This window comes from Lepidochelys olivacea (genome assembly GCF_965140295.1).
Source record: "Lepidochelys olivacea isolate rLepOli2 genome assembly, chromosome: 18".
Lineage (NCBI taxonomy): Eukaryota > Metazoa > Chordata > Testudines > Cheloniidae > Lepidochelys > Lepidochelys olivacea.
Window position 1 is genome coordinate 8,755,456 of NC_140428.1, and position 15,716 is coordinate 8,771,171.

At 45.4% G+C, this 15,716-nt stretch overlaps 1 protein-coding gene across 6 annotated transcripts in view; it reads left to right on the top strand.

Moving 5' to 3' along the window:
* The window catches only part of TMEM269 (transmembrane protein 269), a 45,516-nt gene extending 33,281 nt beyond the window's left edge, over positions 1 to 12,235 (top strand). For 5 of the 6 annotated variants that reach the window (XM_084651754.1, XM_084651753.1, XM_084651752.1 and 2 more), the window contains 3 exons: positions 3,915 to 4,058; positions 5,816 to 6,016; positions 8,119 to 12,235. In XM_084651754.1, the coding sequence (XP_084507880.1) occupies positions 3,915 to 4,058; positions 5,816 to 6,016; positions 8,119 to 8,228 (455 nt within the window). In that variant the 3' untranslated portion in view covers positions 8,229 to 12,235. The other variant, XM_084651755.1, reaches the window with a different exon arrangement.
* The last annotated feature ends 3,481 nt before the right edge of the window (positions 12,236 to 15,716 follow it).

Genomic DNA, 15,716 nt, shown 5'->3' on the forward strand with positions numbered 1-15,716 from the left:
GCTAAATAGATTGAGCTTCTTGAGTCTATCACTATAAGGCAGGTTTTCAAATCCTTTAATCATTCTCGTGGCTCTTCTTTGAACCCGCTCTAATTTACCAACATCCTCCTTGAATTGTGAGAACTAGATCTGGACCCAGGATGCCAGCAACGGTCACACCAGTGCCAAATGCACAGGTAAAATAACCTCTATTCCTACTCCAGAATTCCCTGTCTATTACTTCTTGGGGAATTTTGTGCCACTGTGCGTGCACAGAATTTATGTCCCCTGCAGATTTCTTTTCTTCCCCACAGAAAATGACTTTCTGATGAGGAAGCAAAGGGAAGCCACAAGAGCGGTCATACGACCCTCCCCAGCAGTATGTTTCGGGTGCCCAGGGCAGCTGGCAGAGCAGTAACTCACTGTGGGGCAGGGGATGGGATTGGGGAAGACCTGGCTGGTTGCTCCCACCTTGTGCTGGGCTCAGCTGCTAGTCCCAGCTGGGCTGGGGGGGACGGGACTTCCTCTTCCCCCCGCACAGCATCTGGGGCTGTGTCAGACCCACCCCCAGACTTCTCCCCCGGCTGTAGGAAGCTCTGCAAACTGGCCTTCCCCTTCTCCCCCTCACCTTCCTGCACTTATTGCTCCTCAGCTGCAGGGGAAGAGATCACTGTACAGGGAGCCGCTCCCCCATCCCCCCAACCCCTGTGCATCTAGACCCCCTCAAACCCAGACCCTCCTACCGAGCCTCCCGAGGCTCCCCCCACACACACAACCCCCCCCCCCCCCGACAAGCCCCACTCCCCCTGCACCTAAACCACCCCAATGAGCCACCTGCATCCGGATCCACACCCTACTGAGCCCTAACCAGCTGCACCTGGATCCCGACCCCACTGAGCCGCACTCCCCCAGCATCTGGACCCTCCCACTGAGCTCCCCACACCCAGACCCCCCTGCCAAGCCTCAACCACCTTCACCTGGATCCCCCTGTGGAGTCCCATTACTGTTGCACCCAAAAACCCCCAACAAGCCACTGTGCATCCAGATCCCTCCCGCGCCCAGATTGCCACACACCGAAGTATCTCAACCCACACCTGGATCCCCCCACACTAGGCCCCTCCACACTTGGATCATGCCTTCCTGAGCCTGCCTGCCCGCACCTGGTATACCTGGCACGGAGGAGCAGGGCCCTGGGGTGTTTCTGGGATAGGCCTGGCTTGCTCTGTGTCAGGGTTGGGTGCAGCCTCACTGCTGAGTCTGTATCCTGGGGGGAGCCGCACAGTGATTTCCCACCTCAGTGCAGCCAGTGGCCTGTGCTTCCCAGTGCCAATCTGGAGTGTCCACATTTATTTGACAAATAAAATTTTCAGAATTTTGCAGAATTTTAAAATACTATGTGCAGAATTTATTATTTTGTGGTGCAGAATGTCCTCAGGAGTAATAAAGTTTATGCATCCCAGGATCACATTAGCTCTTTTGGCCACAGAGTCACACTGGGAGCTCATGGTCAGCTGATTATCCTCCATGACCCCCACTGCTTCCCAGGATAGAGTCCCCCATCCTGAAAGTATGGCCCACATTCATTATTCCTAGATGGATACATTTAGCCACATTAAAATGCATATTGTTTGCTTGTGCCCAGTTTACCAAGCGATCCAGATCACTCTGTATCAGTGACCTGTCTTCATTATTTACCACTCCCCCAGTTTTGTGGCCTCTGCAAACATAATTAGTGATTATTTTGTTTTCCTCCAGGTCACTGATTAAAAATGTGAAACAGCGTCAGGCTAAGAGTTGGAGCCCATTACAAACACATCGGCTCGATGATCCCCTGCTTACAATCACATTTTCAGATCTATCAGTTAGGCAGCTTTTAATGCATATAACATGCAGTTCCATGTCAAATGCCTTGCAGAAGTCTAAGTATATTAAGTCACTGTTACCTTTGGCAACCAAACTTGTAATCCCGTCAAAAAAAGAGAGAGTTAGACAGGATATACTTTCCATTTACAGGTGTTGGTTGGCATTGATTATATTACCCTTCTATAGGAATATAAGCCCACATTAGACCCCACTAAACTATGGTTTTAAATTGAGTGCGGATTTTAATATGCGTGATAGGCCTGAAGCATGAGACAAAAAAAAAAAAAAAAAATCACGAGAATGAAGCATTGTTCGTGTTAGACTTGTATTGGGCCTGGAAGTACTAGAGTTTTCTTATTTAAGATTTAGGATAAGCAGCAGAAATAAAGAGAATGTGTTAACTGGATCCCAGGCATAGTAACTAATTGGTTAGAAATGCTTAGACCAGTAGCTCAGGAAAAATACGGCAAAGCAATATAAACTGCTTCAGCTGACTTTAGCGAAGGTCCAGTAATTCGCAATGACATCCCTCATGCATTAGTGTATATAAAGCATGGTTTTTCTATGGGTTCCTTGTCCGAGCTTTTCCTTACCTCTCTGGAGTCGTGCTTTCATGGGAAGGTGTCTCCCAGGCCTGATCTGGTTGTGTTTTGGCTTATCACTTATTTGCTTATCACTGTATTGTTGGTGGATATTGACTGTGAGTTTATCTGTTTACATCTGTATTTTGGATGTAACCAACATCAAGTGGCCTTTGGGACTAATAAAAGAATGCTTGTGTGGCAGCTGAGTCAGGGCAAACCGCAATAAATGTATTAACAAAAGAATTTCCAGCACCACTATTAATTCTGTAGTAATTGAGTCCTGTGTCAGCCACTCCGTGATCAGACTGACAGGTCTGTAATTACCTGGGTCAACTCACTTACCCTTTCTAAATATCAGCACCACACCAGCTTTCTTCTGGAACTTCTCCAGCATTCCCGGGCTGATTGAAAACTAACCGTCCCGCTCCAGCGAGCGCCTCCACCGGCTCTTCCAAGGCTGTTGCGTGTGGGGAGGGGAGGGAGCGGTGGTGATCCTAGGTGCCTTTTCACACCCGTAGTAGCCTTGAGGGAGAGAAAATCGTGTATCTCACTGTGCACTGAATGTGAAACAAGCCAAATTCAGTGCTCCGCTACGGCTGTGCGGAAAGGGCTGGGGAAAGGCGAGGAGGAGCAATATGGCTCATTTGAGAGGACAGGAGAGCTCCCAAAGTGGAGAAACTCATCCACTTTGCAAACTGAACTTCTCATGCATGCCCTGGGAGGTGCCAAGCCTGAATGCCTAACTCAGCTCCTTCTTCATCAGGTAGAACTTGATCATGGATGGGTCAGAAATAGCGTGGGGAAAAATGAACCCTTTGACAAGAGGATCCGTCTCCTCTCCTCATCCTCCAGGCTCAGTACCCTCCTCTTTGGCAGAAGGAGGCCCTAAGGAGCCAGTAGGGCAGGCCTCTCTTGAGGTGAAAGGAGTTGCACCAGAAAGTGGGGGCAGTTTAAAATGTGCCTAGCTGACTGTTCCAAGTGGTTTGTAAAATCGAAGGTCAAAACTTGACTCTTCCCATCCGCCAAAGCTGGAACATCTTTCCTGCCATCATCTGCCTCACTGGAGCCCAAGCCAGAGAGTAACCCCACCATGCCTCTTACCTGTTCTTCCAGTGGTTTGTTATCTTGAAAGTTACACAGTTGGGCCTTATTTCCACTTGAGTGTGACTAGCTTCTACTTCCAGCTCTTGGCTCTTATTCTGCCTTGGCTGGACTAAAGAGACCCCTGCTGTCAGAAATCTCCCTGTCTAGACACTTCTGGGTCCTGAGCAAGGCACAGCTGTAGCTCCTTTAGTCTCTGTAAGGGACGTGCTGTGTTGGTGGTGATGATGCTAGTCGTGTCCAGCCCATGGAGTTCCCTAGTGGGTGGTGCTGAACTCACCCCAAGAGCACTGCTGGGTTTGGGAAATCTGTTTGCCCCTTCCTGCCATTTGTGGTGCTGGGATCAGCGACCACGCAACCTGAGCAGCTACTTGTCACTCGCTGCAGGTGCCAAGCTGGATGACTTTGCTGACTTCACGTCATTCGGTCTGGCCACAGCTCTGCTGCTGCAGGCTCACGGGATCCTGGATGGCTTGCTGGCGATGGTCTATGTGCTCGCAGTCTTTGCCCGCTTGTGTTTCTTCTCGAGTGGTAAGTGCGTGGTCTCCCTCCCTCTGCGCGGGTCTGGAGCGTGGCTGCAGCCAGTCGTAAGGGCGTGTAAGTAGGGTGTAATGCGGCTGAAAGTCGGTCACCTGGTTGTAGGAGTTCTGCTCCAGTCTCTGCTAACGGGCCGGGCAGCACCTCCTGCTGGGAGGAAATGGAATGAGAGAATTGTGCTGGTCCTGCTTTTTGAACTCCTGTAGCTGAGAAGCAGCCATGCCCTGTGCGTTTCTGAGGCCGCCCTAAACAGTGTGGACTCTCATTGGTTTTATTTCATATCCTCTGCTGCTCCCACCTGTGGGAGGGGGAAGGGCAGGGGCAGGGGGAGGGGTAGTGCTCGGAGGTGTGGGAGGCCCCAGTGATGGATCTCTGCTGCTGTGGAGGAGGGAGCAGGTCAGCCCCTGGGGGCTGGGGAGCAGTGGGAAGGGTCCAGGCTCCTCGGGGCCACCATGTTCTCCTTGTGGAGTTTCCTGGTCTCTCTGTCCCACTCCAGCAGGTTTTTCTTTCAGAGGATATAGTTTTGCCCTCTGTGGGAGAGAGTGGGTGAGATGCTGTGTATATGTTAGAGACTTTCAACTTTAGTGTCTATCTGTGCTGTTAACAACACATTAAACTCTCCAAACTGTATCCGTGCCCTGTCCTCTTCATTATTTGCCACTTGCCCAATGTTTGTGTCATCTGCAAACTTTATCAGTGGTGGTTTTATGTTTCCTCCCAGGTTATTGATAGAAATGTGAAATAGCGCAGGGCCAAGAACCAATCCCTGAGGGACCCCAGTGGAAACACACCCACTTGGTGACGGCTCCCCATTTACAGTTACACGTTGAGACTCTGTATTAGCCCGTTTAGTCCATTGAATGTGTGCCATGTTCACTTTATACTGTTCTAGTTGTTGAATTAAAATGTGGTGTGGCACCGAGTCACTTGCCTTACAGAAGTCTCAGGAAATTACAGTAGCACGGTTATAAATTTGGTTGATAAAAGTACTCTCCTCAAAAAGATACCACGTTTAGTGAGGCAGGGTCTGTTTTCCATAAGCCCATGTTGACTTTCGTTAATTGCGTTGCCGCCTTTTAATTCTTGGGTCGATGTTTGGCAGACAGGCCTATAACTACCTGGGTCGGCCTGTTTAAACCCTTTTTAAAACTGGCCCAACATTGACTTTCCTCCAGTCATCTGGGGTTTCCCCAGTGCTCCAAGACTCAGTGAACATCTGCATTTTCCCTTTCAATAGCTGGAGTGAGAGAGTAACGAAAGAGAAGGTGGAAGAAAGGAAAGCAAGAGGGAGGAAACCTCTTGGGGAGGAGAAGAGAGGAAAGAAGAAAACAAACGTAGTCCTGATTGCTCGAGGGGAAGGAGGGAGGGAAAATTAGCCCACGACCCTATTTTGGTTGCAGTCCTTCTTTCGGTTATGATCCATTTTCTTAGCGTTGAGATGGTGAGTGATGGGCACAGTGAGAACTCCCAGATAATCTGTTCCCCTGTCTAATCGTTGGTGATGTCCAGCTGAGGGAAACGAAAAATACACACAGTAAATGGTGAAACGTGATTTTTAAGTGTTCATTTTTCTTATCTCAGGTGTTACAAATAAAACCGGGGAAGAACTGTTCAAATTTTTGGTTAATCTGTCCATGTCCCCTTTTTAGGGCTGAACCAAGCATTCTCTTTTATTTCCCAGAATCCTCTGTCTTATAGCTTTGTGGCCATTTAAAAAGGAAAAGTCACCCATTCCTTCCTCTTTCTTGTAGGAATCCCTTTCATGTACCGAGGCCTGCCCTGTCCCTATGCTTCTTCCCTCCTGACGGGCACATACCTCTTGACAGGGGGCAACCTTGTGGTTCTACGGATTGTGGCCATGATAATGATCCTGTTCATGGTTGACCAGGGCTTCTATCCCCATGACAAAGTACTGGAGTCCCAGCTCTGGAAAAAGATGGTCTATGCAGGGGGTAAGTTTTTAAAACAAACCAGCACAAAACCTTGGCTCTCATTTGTTTCTTATAACACACACACAAGGGGTGAAGGCATAGTGCTTTTGCCCTTCATTATCGAGTCCCTTCACTGACTTCATCCTTCAGCCGAACTGCTGGAAAAGGTAAACTAATGTGAAGAGTTCTTGGGAGCTGTATGAAAATATACATTTCTTTTTTGTACTGTAAACCTAAAATATATATCTTCTTCAACATGTGTTTGAAACATGAGGGGGTTCTTACTTGCCTGAATACAGTGTGTGCCTCTTTAAGAGAAGCAGAAATAAGAATACATGGAATGTCCATAGTGCTTGTCACCAGAGACATTGTGAATACACACTACAAAATGGGGAAGAGCATTTTCTGCGGAAAAGGACCTAGGGGTGACAGTGGACGAGAAGCTGGATATGAGTCAGCAGTGTGCCCTTGTTGCCAAGAAGGCCAATGGCATTTTGGGATGTATAAGTAGGGGCATAGCGAGCAGATCGAGGGATGTGATCGTTCCCCTCTATTCGACATTGGTGAGGCCTCATCTGGAGTACTGTGTCCAGTTTTGGGCCCCACACTTCAAGAAGGATGTGGATAAATTGGAGAGAGTCCAGCGAAGGGCAACAAAAATGATTAGGGGACTGGAACACATGACTTATGAGGAGAGGCTGAGGGAGCTGGGATTGTTTAGCCTGCAGAAGAGAAGAATGAGGGGGGATTTGATAGCTGCTTTCAACTACCTGAAAGGGGGTTCCAAAGAGGATGGCTCTAGACTGTTCTCAATGGTAGCAGATGACAGAACGAGGAGTAATGGTCTCAAGTTGCAGTGGGGGAGGTTTAGATTGGATATTAGGAAAAACTTTTTCACTAAGAGGGTGGTGAAACACTGGAATGCGTTACCTAGGGAGGTGGTAGAATCTCCTTCCTTAGAGGTTTTTAAGGTCAGGCTTGACAAAGCCCTGGCTGGGATGATTTAACTGGGAATTGGTCCTGCTTTGAGCAGGGGGTTGGACTAGATGACCTTCTGGGGTCCCTTCCAACCCTGATATTCTATGATTCTATGATTCTATGATTTTCTCAGTGTTTAGGGATTGGCAAACAGGCAGAGGCACAGAAGTTACTGGTGTAAGATCACATAGTGGCCATGTTTGGATTAGGAATAGAACCAGTTTCTCAACTCTCAATTGCTATGATCAAACTCTTAGGTCATGCTCCCTCCTCCCTGAAATAAACCTAGATGATTCAGAAGCAGAGAAAGTGTCATGCCAGATCCTGTCAATGGTCCATCTAGCTCAGTTTCCTTTCTCTGGGAATGGCCAGTACCAGATGTTTCAGAGGAAGGTGTAAAATACCCAGCAGCTCATACTGGACAACTGTATTTTTTATTAATGTTTTTATTCATTTATAGAACCCTGAAATGGAGCCATGAAACAGCCAGAAAAGTATTTTGTCAGACTTCTAGGCATGGCATGGAAACAGTAGAAGCACAGCACTGTGTGTATACAAAGGTGGGGTCACGAAACTAACTCACCAGGCTGGCAGCTGCACTGTGCATGGTGCTGCAGGAAGGCAGTGTGACAAGAGACCGTTGAAGTGTTAGAACTTTGACTAGTAGCTGTATGCTGCACAGCAGAGACTCTGCGATGGGAATGGCATTGCATCTGCGTCTAGCAGTACCCTTCTCTCTATTTGCTGTCGCAGTCTTTAACACAACTTCCTTGAAGGCAGTAGGTTTTTGCTGGTGTATAGAAGAGTAGCTCTGGCAGCTTGTACTTTCATGGATTATATATTTTCTCTTTTAAGATCATGAAGTACATTATACGTGGTGGCAATGGCTCCTTTTGCCGCAGAGTTACGTGCTGTGAAAGGTGCAAGAGAAGACCAGATCATACTAAACAACCTGTGTCTGGTGTTTCTTAAAAGGACTTATTTCCAGCAGTGAACAGAAGAATCTTTTAGGCTCAAACCTGCTAGAAAATCTTTCAGTGACAGAAAGGCAGGGATTTGGGGAAGTGTGTGAAATGCATATTTACATTTGTTTAACCTTGTCAATTGTATCTGACCTACTTTTCTGTGCTACTTTCCTGTTGCAGGTATCCTGATGGTTTTGTTCTCTTCCTATTCAATAGTCTCTCTCTACTATCTCGTTTGGTCTACTACTTACATCTTCTTTCCAGTCGCCTTGTGGAGCAGCAAAGTTTAACTGCACGCTTGATATTGTGTAGATGACAGCTTCATGTGTCACCATGATAACCTGCCAAAGGCAACACCTGTGACCTAAATGAAGACTTATCCTGTGTTAACATCCATGAGTTGCCTAATCCTTACTAAAGGTTTCATCATTGAAATCATCTATACTTGAAAGTAACAGCGACTTGTCACTTCAAATAACACTTTCAAACTGGAGTGGTAGGAAGTATCTGTGTTAACACAGCTCCTGCAGTTCCCCTGCCTGTTTCAAAGTGTTCATGTCGTGCCTGCTCTCTGACACCACATGTAATAACTAACATGAAGTTTAACGCTTGTTAATGGGGAAACTTCATTTAAACTCTCCCAGATATTTGAGGGTTTGCTGAAGATGTGAGCACATGTTCCTTACAAAAAGATACTGTATGGATTTAAGTTGAGAAATTCATTTTCAGATTTTTATTAGGCTTAAAATCATGAATTTATAAAGTTATTTGCTTCTTCTAGAGTTGTAGGGCAGTAGACACCCACGATGGGGGTTCCTCTAACGACCCCACAGGCCCAACCTCAGCTGTGACTCTGGAAGAGGCCCAGGAAGGCTGGGATCAGTATCAGAAGCAGAGATTGGTATCTTAAGCACTGAGATGTTGATTTGAAAACTGCTGCTTAACACCTTGACCCAGTGGTGCCCAACCTTATTATACGGGTGGGCCACAGGAACTTAAGCACGACCCTTGGGTGGGCCAAACAGATTTGACAGATTTTAATCAGATTTCAAGGCATCTGTATTGATTTATATTTGAAGTTCTGCTTGTTTCGTATGTATTTAGCTAGGTTGTTTCTATGTAAAGTATTGTCTGTTTACACACTCGTGTAAACTAAAATGATGTAAACATGATGACAAAACGCTAATGTATTGGCCATTAGTATATTGTGTTGAAGCAGGGTGTGGGCCTTATGAAATGCTCTGGTGGCCTGTAGGTGGGGTCCCCTGTCCTAACCCAATGAAATGGCATGAAAATAGTTAGAGTAGGTTTATTTGTATATTTGTAATACACAGGAGAGCAGAACAGTGGCTTTTTTCTTAATGGATCACTGAGGACAATTTGAAATTGCTCTCAGTCCTTCTCAGCAACAGTGTTTGCATTTGCACGAAAGATGAAAACGTACCACCCCTTTCTAGAGGTGGTGCAATGCAGCCCAGACTGCGGTAGGACACAGCTAGGAAATGTATGTTTAGAAGAGCCAGTGACTAACTGAACATAAGCACATGGCTTACATTGAATCACCTAGTCCTATATTCTCTGCAGATACTGTATCTGGTAGGGCTTTTATCCTGCTCTAAGGGCCTTGGCTTCTCATCAGAGTTAGGCTGAGAAAGCAGAGGTATACCTAAAAAGTAGTGTAGATCGGTTATTTTACTATTTTAGATAATTATGAACAGCTCCCCATTGAAATTTGAGATCTGTATATTATAAATTGTAACCACCAACTCCTCTAATGCTCACATAGAAGTAATCAGACTAGTGAGATCATCTTGTAAGTGAAACGTAAAACCATACATACACTATACCAGACCAAAATCCCACTGCAGTGGGACCTTATCATTTCAGAGAATCCTGTGCTGAAGGAAGGAAAGTTATGACTATCCCACTACAAAGCACCTGCCTCTGAAAAGGGAAAAATGTCTAGCAGACCAAGGGATAAAGAATAACCTCTTAAATGTTTGGGATCCTGGTGTAACTACATTGAAGTTTGTGGAGTTGCACCAGGTCTGAACTTGGCCCAGCTTTATTGCCTGTACTGGAGTTGTACCTACTGAGGTACAGGTTCCGATGAAGTGAGCTGTAGCCCACGAAAGCTCATGCTCAAATAAATTGGTTAGTCTCTAAGGTGCCACAAGTCCTCCTTTTCTTTTTGCGAATACAGACTAACACGGCTGTTACTCTGAAACCTACTGAGGTAGGAATTTGGCCCACTGTGTAAACTTCGCTGGTGAAGGGACTTTACCCAACAGTGAGTCGTCTTGGCAATGTGAAAACCTCTCCCTGGACATAACTTGGACTGTACCTGTGGTTACAAGTCTGAGGCTCCAAACTTCACTTCAGATGAAAGACCAGGGAAATTGACCTAATACATATGCACCTATGTCAGTCCAGGCGTAGCTAGATCAAAAACTATTGCAAAACAGTAAAACAAATTTTTGGAAACACTTGATACCTGATTCTGATCTCTTTGCTGTGGTGTCAATCTGGAGTAACGTCACTGAAGCCAGACTAACATCTGGGTAAAGCTGGAGTGAGACCCAAATCAGGCCCTTACAGTTCAAGTTATGGCCTCAATTGACAAATTATGATTTGAGTATCATTCCGATAAAGAAAATTAATTAAAATAACCATTGGATTAACTAGTTTTTAACATTGGTGTCCTCCTAATTAGTGATTCAGTCTGAGAGTGCATTTGAAAATAAAATAGCCAAACTACTGGGGTAAGATCCTTCTGCCTTAATTTTTTGACAAATGCGTGTTCTCATAAAGGTTGAGGTTTTCTCACTTGAGCTGTCTGGGAAAGGGGAAAGTGGGTCATGTAAGCACCTAGATTCTGCCTCCTACCTTCTCTAGGGTTGTGAAAATAAGCCTGACCTTCAAAGTGTGCCCCTGGAAGAGCAGACTGATGAGAACTGCCGAAGCAAGTCCTGCACCTTGAAGCTCCTTTTCTAGAGGCCTGATCCTGCGAGGCCCTGAATGCCTCCTGGGAGATGCAACTGACTTCGCTGGGAACTGAAGGTGCTCAGCATTTCACAGTGCCAGACCTTGATATTTCTGCTACACTGTGTTTGAGTCTCGAAATGACAAATGAGTCACTTGCGTGCCCCAGGAGGGCCAGTAGAGCAATCCTTGCATTCACCAGTGGTATTCAGGCACAATAGCATGTGGCAGCTGTTGCAGTGGGTCCAAGCAGAGGGGCACTTGACTGTTTTCAAGCCATTGAGTCCCTAATTCTGATTGCATCAGCATCCTTAGAAGTATCTAAACTTGGTCCTGTTGACTAGAGGGGATAAAACTAGCCAGGCTAAACAGTGGCTTCCTATCTGTGCTCAGAAGTGCCTTGTTGGAGCCCTAGTCTCTCTTGCATTGTGGTTGCTCATGGACCCTGGAGCAGGGACTGCCTACGCGCAGGCATAGCCCTGTGGCTGGTATTGATGCAACCTCTGCAGCCAGAAGAAGAATGGCTCCATTATGAGACCTTCAGTACCCCTCCCTCTGGCGTGGAGCAAGGAGTAGCTAGGAATCCACCCGTATGGCACCTTATCACAACACACGCAAAACTGGAAGACAAACAGAAGCATTCCCATTAGGCACAGCCTTCGCTCCCAGAGTGCTCTGACTCTTCCCAAGTGTTTTTTAAACATGGCCCCTTATCTGATGCTGTGACTACACCTGGCATTACTTCCATGTCCCCATTTTTTGTTTGCACATTTGCTGGCACCACTAACGGGTTGGAGCGAGCAAACGCACCAAGCAAGAAGCTGCCTGGCGAAATGGACTGTAGCTCATCTGTAGCTGTGGTGTGCAGGACCGGAGACTGCTGCGAAGCTGTTCTGTTCTGGCAATTGAAATCTGAACAAGAGAACATTCAATTGGCAGATGTATCACAAATGTACATAGTAATGTAATGTACAGAAGTAATTGTAGTGTGGTTTTTTTATTGTTGTTGAAGTCCTGAATATATTTTAAAGAGAATTAGCTCCGTCCCCACCTGAACACTGTGGGGACAGAACTCTTCTCTATTGATCAAATCTTTGGTTGGGAAGAAAATAATCTACCAGCTCTTTTAAAATATGACATGAAGTCTTGATGTCCAGGAGTTTTAGAATATTTATTTTTTACTGATCACTGTAGTGAAACGTATTGTTTCCCCCCTGCATTTGCTTTATCTGGGGAAAGGGCACAGGAATGGAAAATTGTACTTGAAATTGAAGTTCAATCTCTGGAAATAAAATGTTGTTGGGGAAACATCCAATGCTGTGCTTTGTTTGTAAATCTGTTTGCTCCTGAAAAGCAAAGAAGCTGGAGACTGAAAGCATGTGAGGAAAATCTTCCACAATTCTTGCCTTCAAACACAGGCATTCTGTGGAATACAACTCTGCTCATTGTAACTTGACAAAAGTGCGTTCCCTGCTTGGCTGGGTGTTGGCAGAATGGCTTGCTTATTAGTATGCAAAGAGGTACAGCAAACATTCCCATGGGAGATTGGAATTCCCACCGCTGTCACATGATACCACTACTAAAACCAGACCAGTGAGGACAAGAGAACACTTTCCAGAAGGTACCAGTCAGGAGATAGAGCAAAGGATAGCATAGTAGAACTGCATCCTAGCTCTGCTGCTGACTTGCATTGTGATCTTGGTGAAGTCTCTTGGACCAAAAGGATTGCCCCTAAGTCCGTATTTCTTTATGGATCCAAGTTTGGAAATGGTATTAACACACCTACCCCTACTTTCCCTGTGTGTTCAAAAAACAAACAAAGCAAATCCCTCCTTTTTGTAAATGTGCTTTGAAAGGCCAGTATTTATTATGCATCATGCAGTTTTGATCTGGTCAGTATTTTAATAGCACACAATCTCCGCCTTATGGCAGGAGCCTGGTCTTGTTTATCACTGCACTTACAGCAGAAAGAAGGCTGCCTTGAAAAGCTGACCCCAGCCATAATAAACCCATTGCTTCTACCAAGGAGCAGCAATGTGACTTAACACACCGGTCATAGGTTATAAAGCCAGAAAGGTCCACTGTGATCACCCAGCATGTTCTGTATAACGCCGATCATAGGACATCCCTGAATTAACCTGTGTTAGAACTAGAGCAGAGCTCATAAAAACATACAATCTTGAATTAAAAATTGCTAGTGATGTAGAACAGAGAAGTCGTCAGTCTAGCAGACAAAAGTATCACCAGATCCAAGGGGGAAGCTGAAGCTAGACATATTTAGACTGGAATAATGCACAATTTATTTAACAGTGAGTAAACCTGTCACAAGGAGAGCTTGCTTCTCGCACTCCCAGAAAGCATTAGATCACATATGGTACGATCTGACTTGGCCTCACCTCTGGGAGAAGTAAATGACTTTGTCAAGGAGGAAATCTGCTTTGCCCTGCAGTGCTGTGTAAGGCTTGAACCAGGTACGAAAATTCATCTTCCAAATCTAGAGGAAATGATTCGGATAGGGAATGTTTAGTTAGACACAATCAGGTTTATTTTTTATTTTGGCTAATGGATCTCCTCTGTGCTAATCCCAGATGCTTTTGTTTGCTTGTAACTTTTAAGATGAACCCTTAAGAAAGCTAGTTTGGGTGCTTGGTTTTTGGAATTGCTCTTTTAAAATCTAGCAAAAGCCTAAGTTCCAGATGTATTTTCTTTCTTTGTGGTTTTTAATAAAATTTACCTTTTTTAAGAACAGGATTGGATTTTTGGTGTCCTAAGAGGTTTGTGCATATGCTGTTTGATTAGCTGGTGGCAACAGCTACTTTCCTTTGTTTTCTCTCTCAGCTCTTCCCGGGGAGGGGGGTGGGGGTGTGTGTGTGAGAGAGAGAGACAGAGAGAGCGCGCGAGCGTGCGCACAGGGAGGAATTCCCAAGTGCTCTTTCCTGGATCCAAGGGGGTTTTTTACATTTGGGTGGTGGCAGCGTTTACCAAGCCAAGGTCAGAGAAAGCTGTAACCTTGGGAGTGTAATAAAAATTAATACTTGCCACTCCAGGCTTCTATTAATTTTTATTACACTCCCAAGGTTACAGCTTTTATCTGACCTTGGCTTGGTAAACACATGAAGCTTCTACTCTGGGCATAGATCCTCAAGTCCACAGGCATGCAGTTCAGCTGACAGATCAGTGCTTGAAAAAGTAAGGCTTTGTCTACACTGGCAAGTGAAAGACAAAACTTTTCTTGTTCAGAGATGTTAAAAACACACACACTAAAAGACAAAAGTTTTGTCTACATTAAGTGCTGGTGTGAACAGTGCTTTGTTGGCAGGAGTGTTCAACTAGAATTCTTTGAGGGGGTCAACAAGCATGTGGACAAGGGGGATCCAGTGGACATAATGTATTTAGATTTTCAGAAAGCCTTTGACAAGGTCCCTCACCAAAGGGTATTAAGCAAAGTAAGCCGTCATGGGATAAGAGGAACTGGTTAAAAGATAGGAAACAAAGGGTAGGAATAAATGGTCAGTTTTCAGAATGGAGAGAGGTAAATAGTGGTGTCCCCCTCGGGTCTGTATTGGGACCAGTCCTATTCAACATATTCATAAATGATCTGGAAAAAGGGGTAAACAGTGAGGTGGCAAAATTTGCAGATGACACAAAACTAGTAAAGATAGTTAAGTCCCAGGCAGACTGCGAAGAGCTAAAAAAGGATTTCACAAAACTGGGTGACTGGGCAACAAAACGGCAGATGAAATTCAATGTTGATAAATACAGAGTAATGCACATTGGAAAACATAATCCCAACTATACATATAAAATGATGGAGTCTAAATTAGCTGTTACCACTCAAGAAAGAGATCTTGGAGTCAGTGTGGAGAGTTTTCTGAAAACATCCACTCAATGTGCAGCAGCAGCCACAAAAGTGAACAGACTGTTGGGAATCATTAAGAAAGGAATAATAAGACAGAAAATATATTGCCTCTATATACACCCCTGGTATGCCCACACCTGGAATACTGCGGGCAGATGTGGTCGCCCCATCACAAAAAAGATACATTGGGGTGGGAAAAGGTTCAGAAAAGGGCAACAAAAATTATTAGGGACATGGAACGGCTTCTGTCTGAGGAGAGATTAATAAGACTGGGACTTTTCAGCTTGGAAAAAAGACAACTAAGGTGGGATATGATAGAGGTCTACAAAATCATGACATGGAGAAAGGAAATAAGGAAGTGTTCTTTACTTCATCTCATAGCACAAGAACTAGGGGTCACCAAATAAAATTAATAGGCAGCAGGTTTAAAACAAACCAAGTATTTTTTCCACACAACGCACAGTCAACCTGTGGAACTCTTTGCCACATGATGTTGTGAAGGCCAAGACTATAATAGGGTTCAAAAAAGAACGAGATAAATTCATGGAGGATAGGTCTATCAATGGCTATTAGCCAGGATGGGCAGGGAAGGTGTCTCTATCCTCTGTTTGCCAGAAGCTAGGAATGAGCGACAGGGCAAGCCAGCAACAGCCAGTGCAAGACTTCACCCCAGCCTGCACTGTGCTTCTTCCCTTCCTGAGCCTGTGGCAATGATTCGTCCAGCCATGGATGTGATAAGGAACATTGTACATCACCACGCCAAGTCCCAGTGATCCCTGTGAATCAGCCTCTTTTCCCCATAACCAAACCGATACAGTGGACCTGGCCTGCTGGGGATGGAGAGGACAAATCTGTCATTATGGTGGGTGGTCTGCATCTGGAAATGGCAAGTCATAAAGGTGATTGAAGATTGGCTAAAAGAGAGTGGATGGACTGA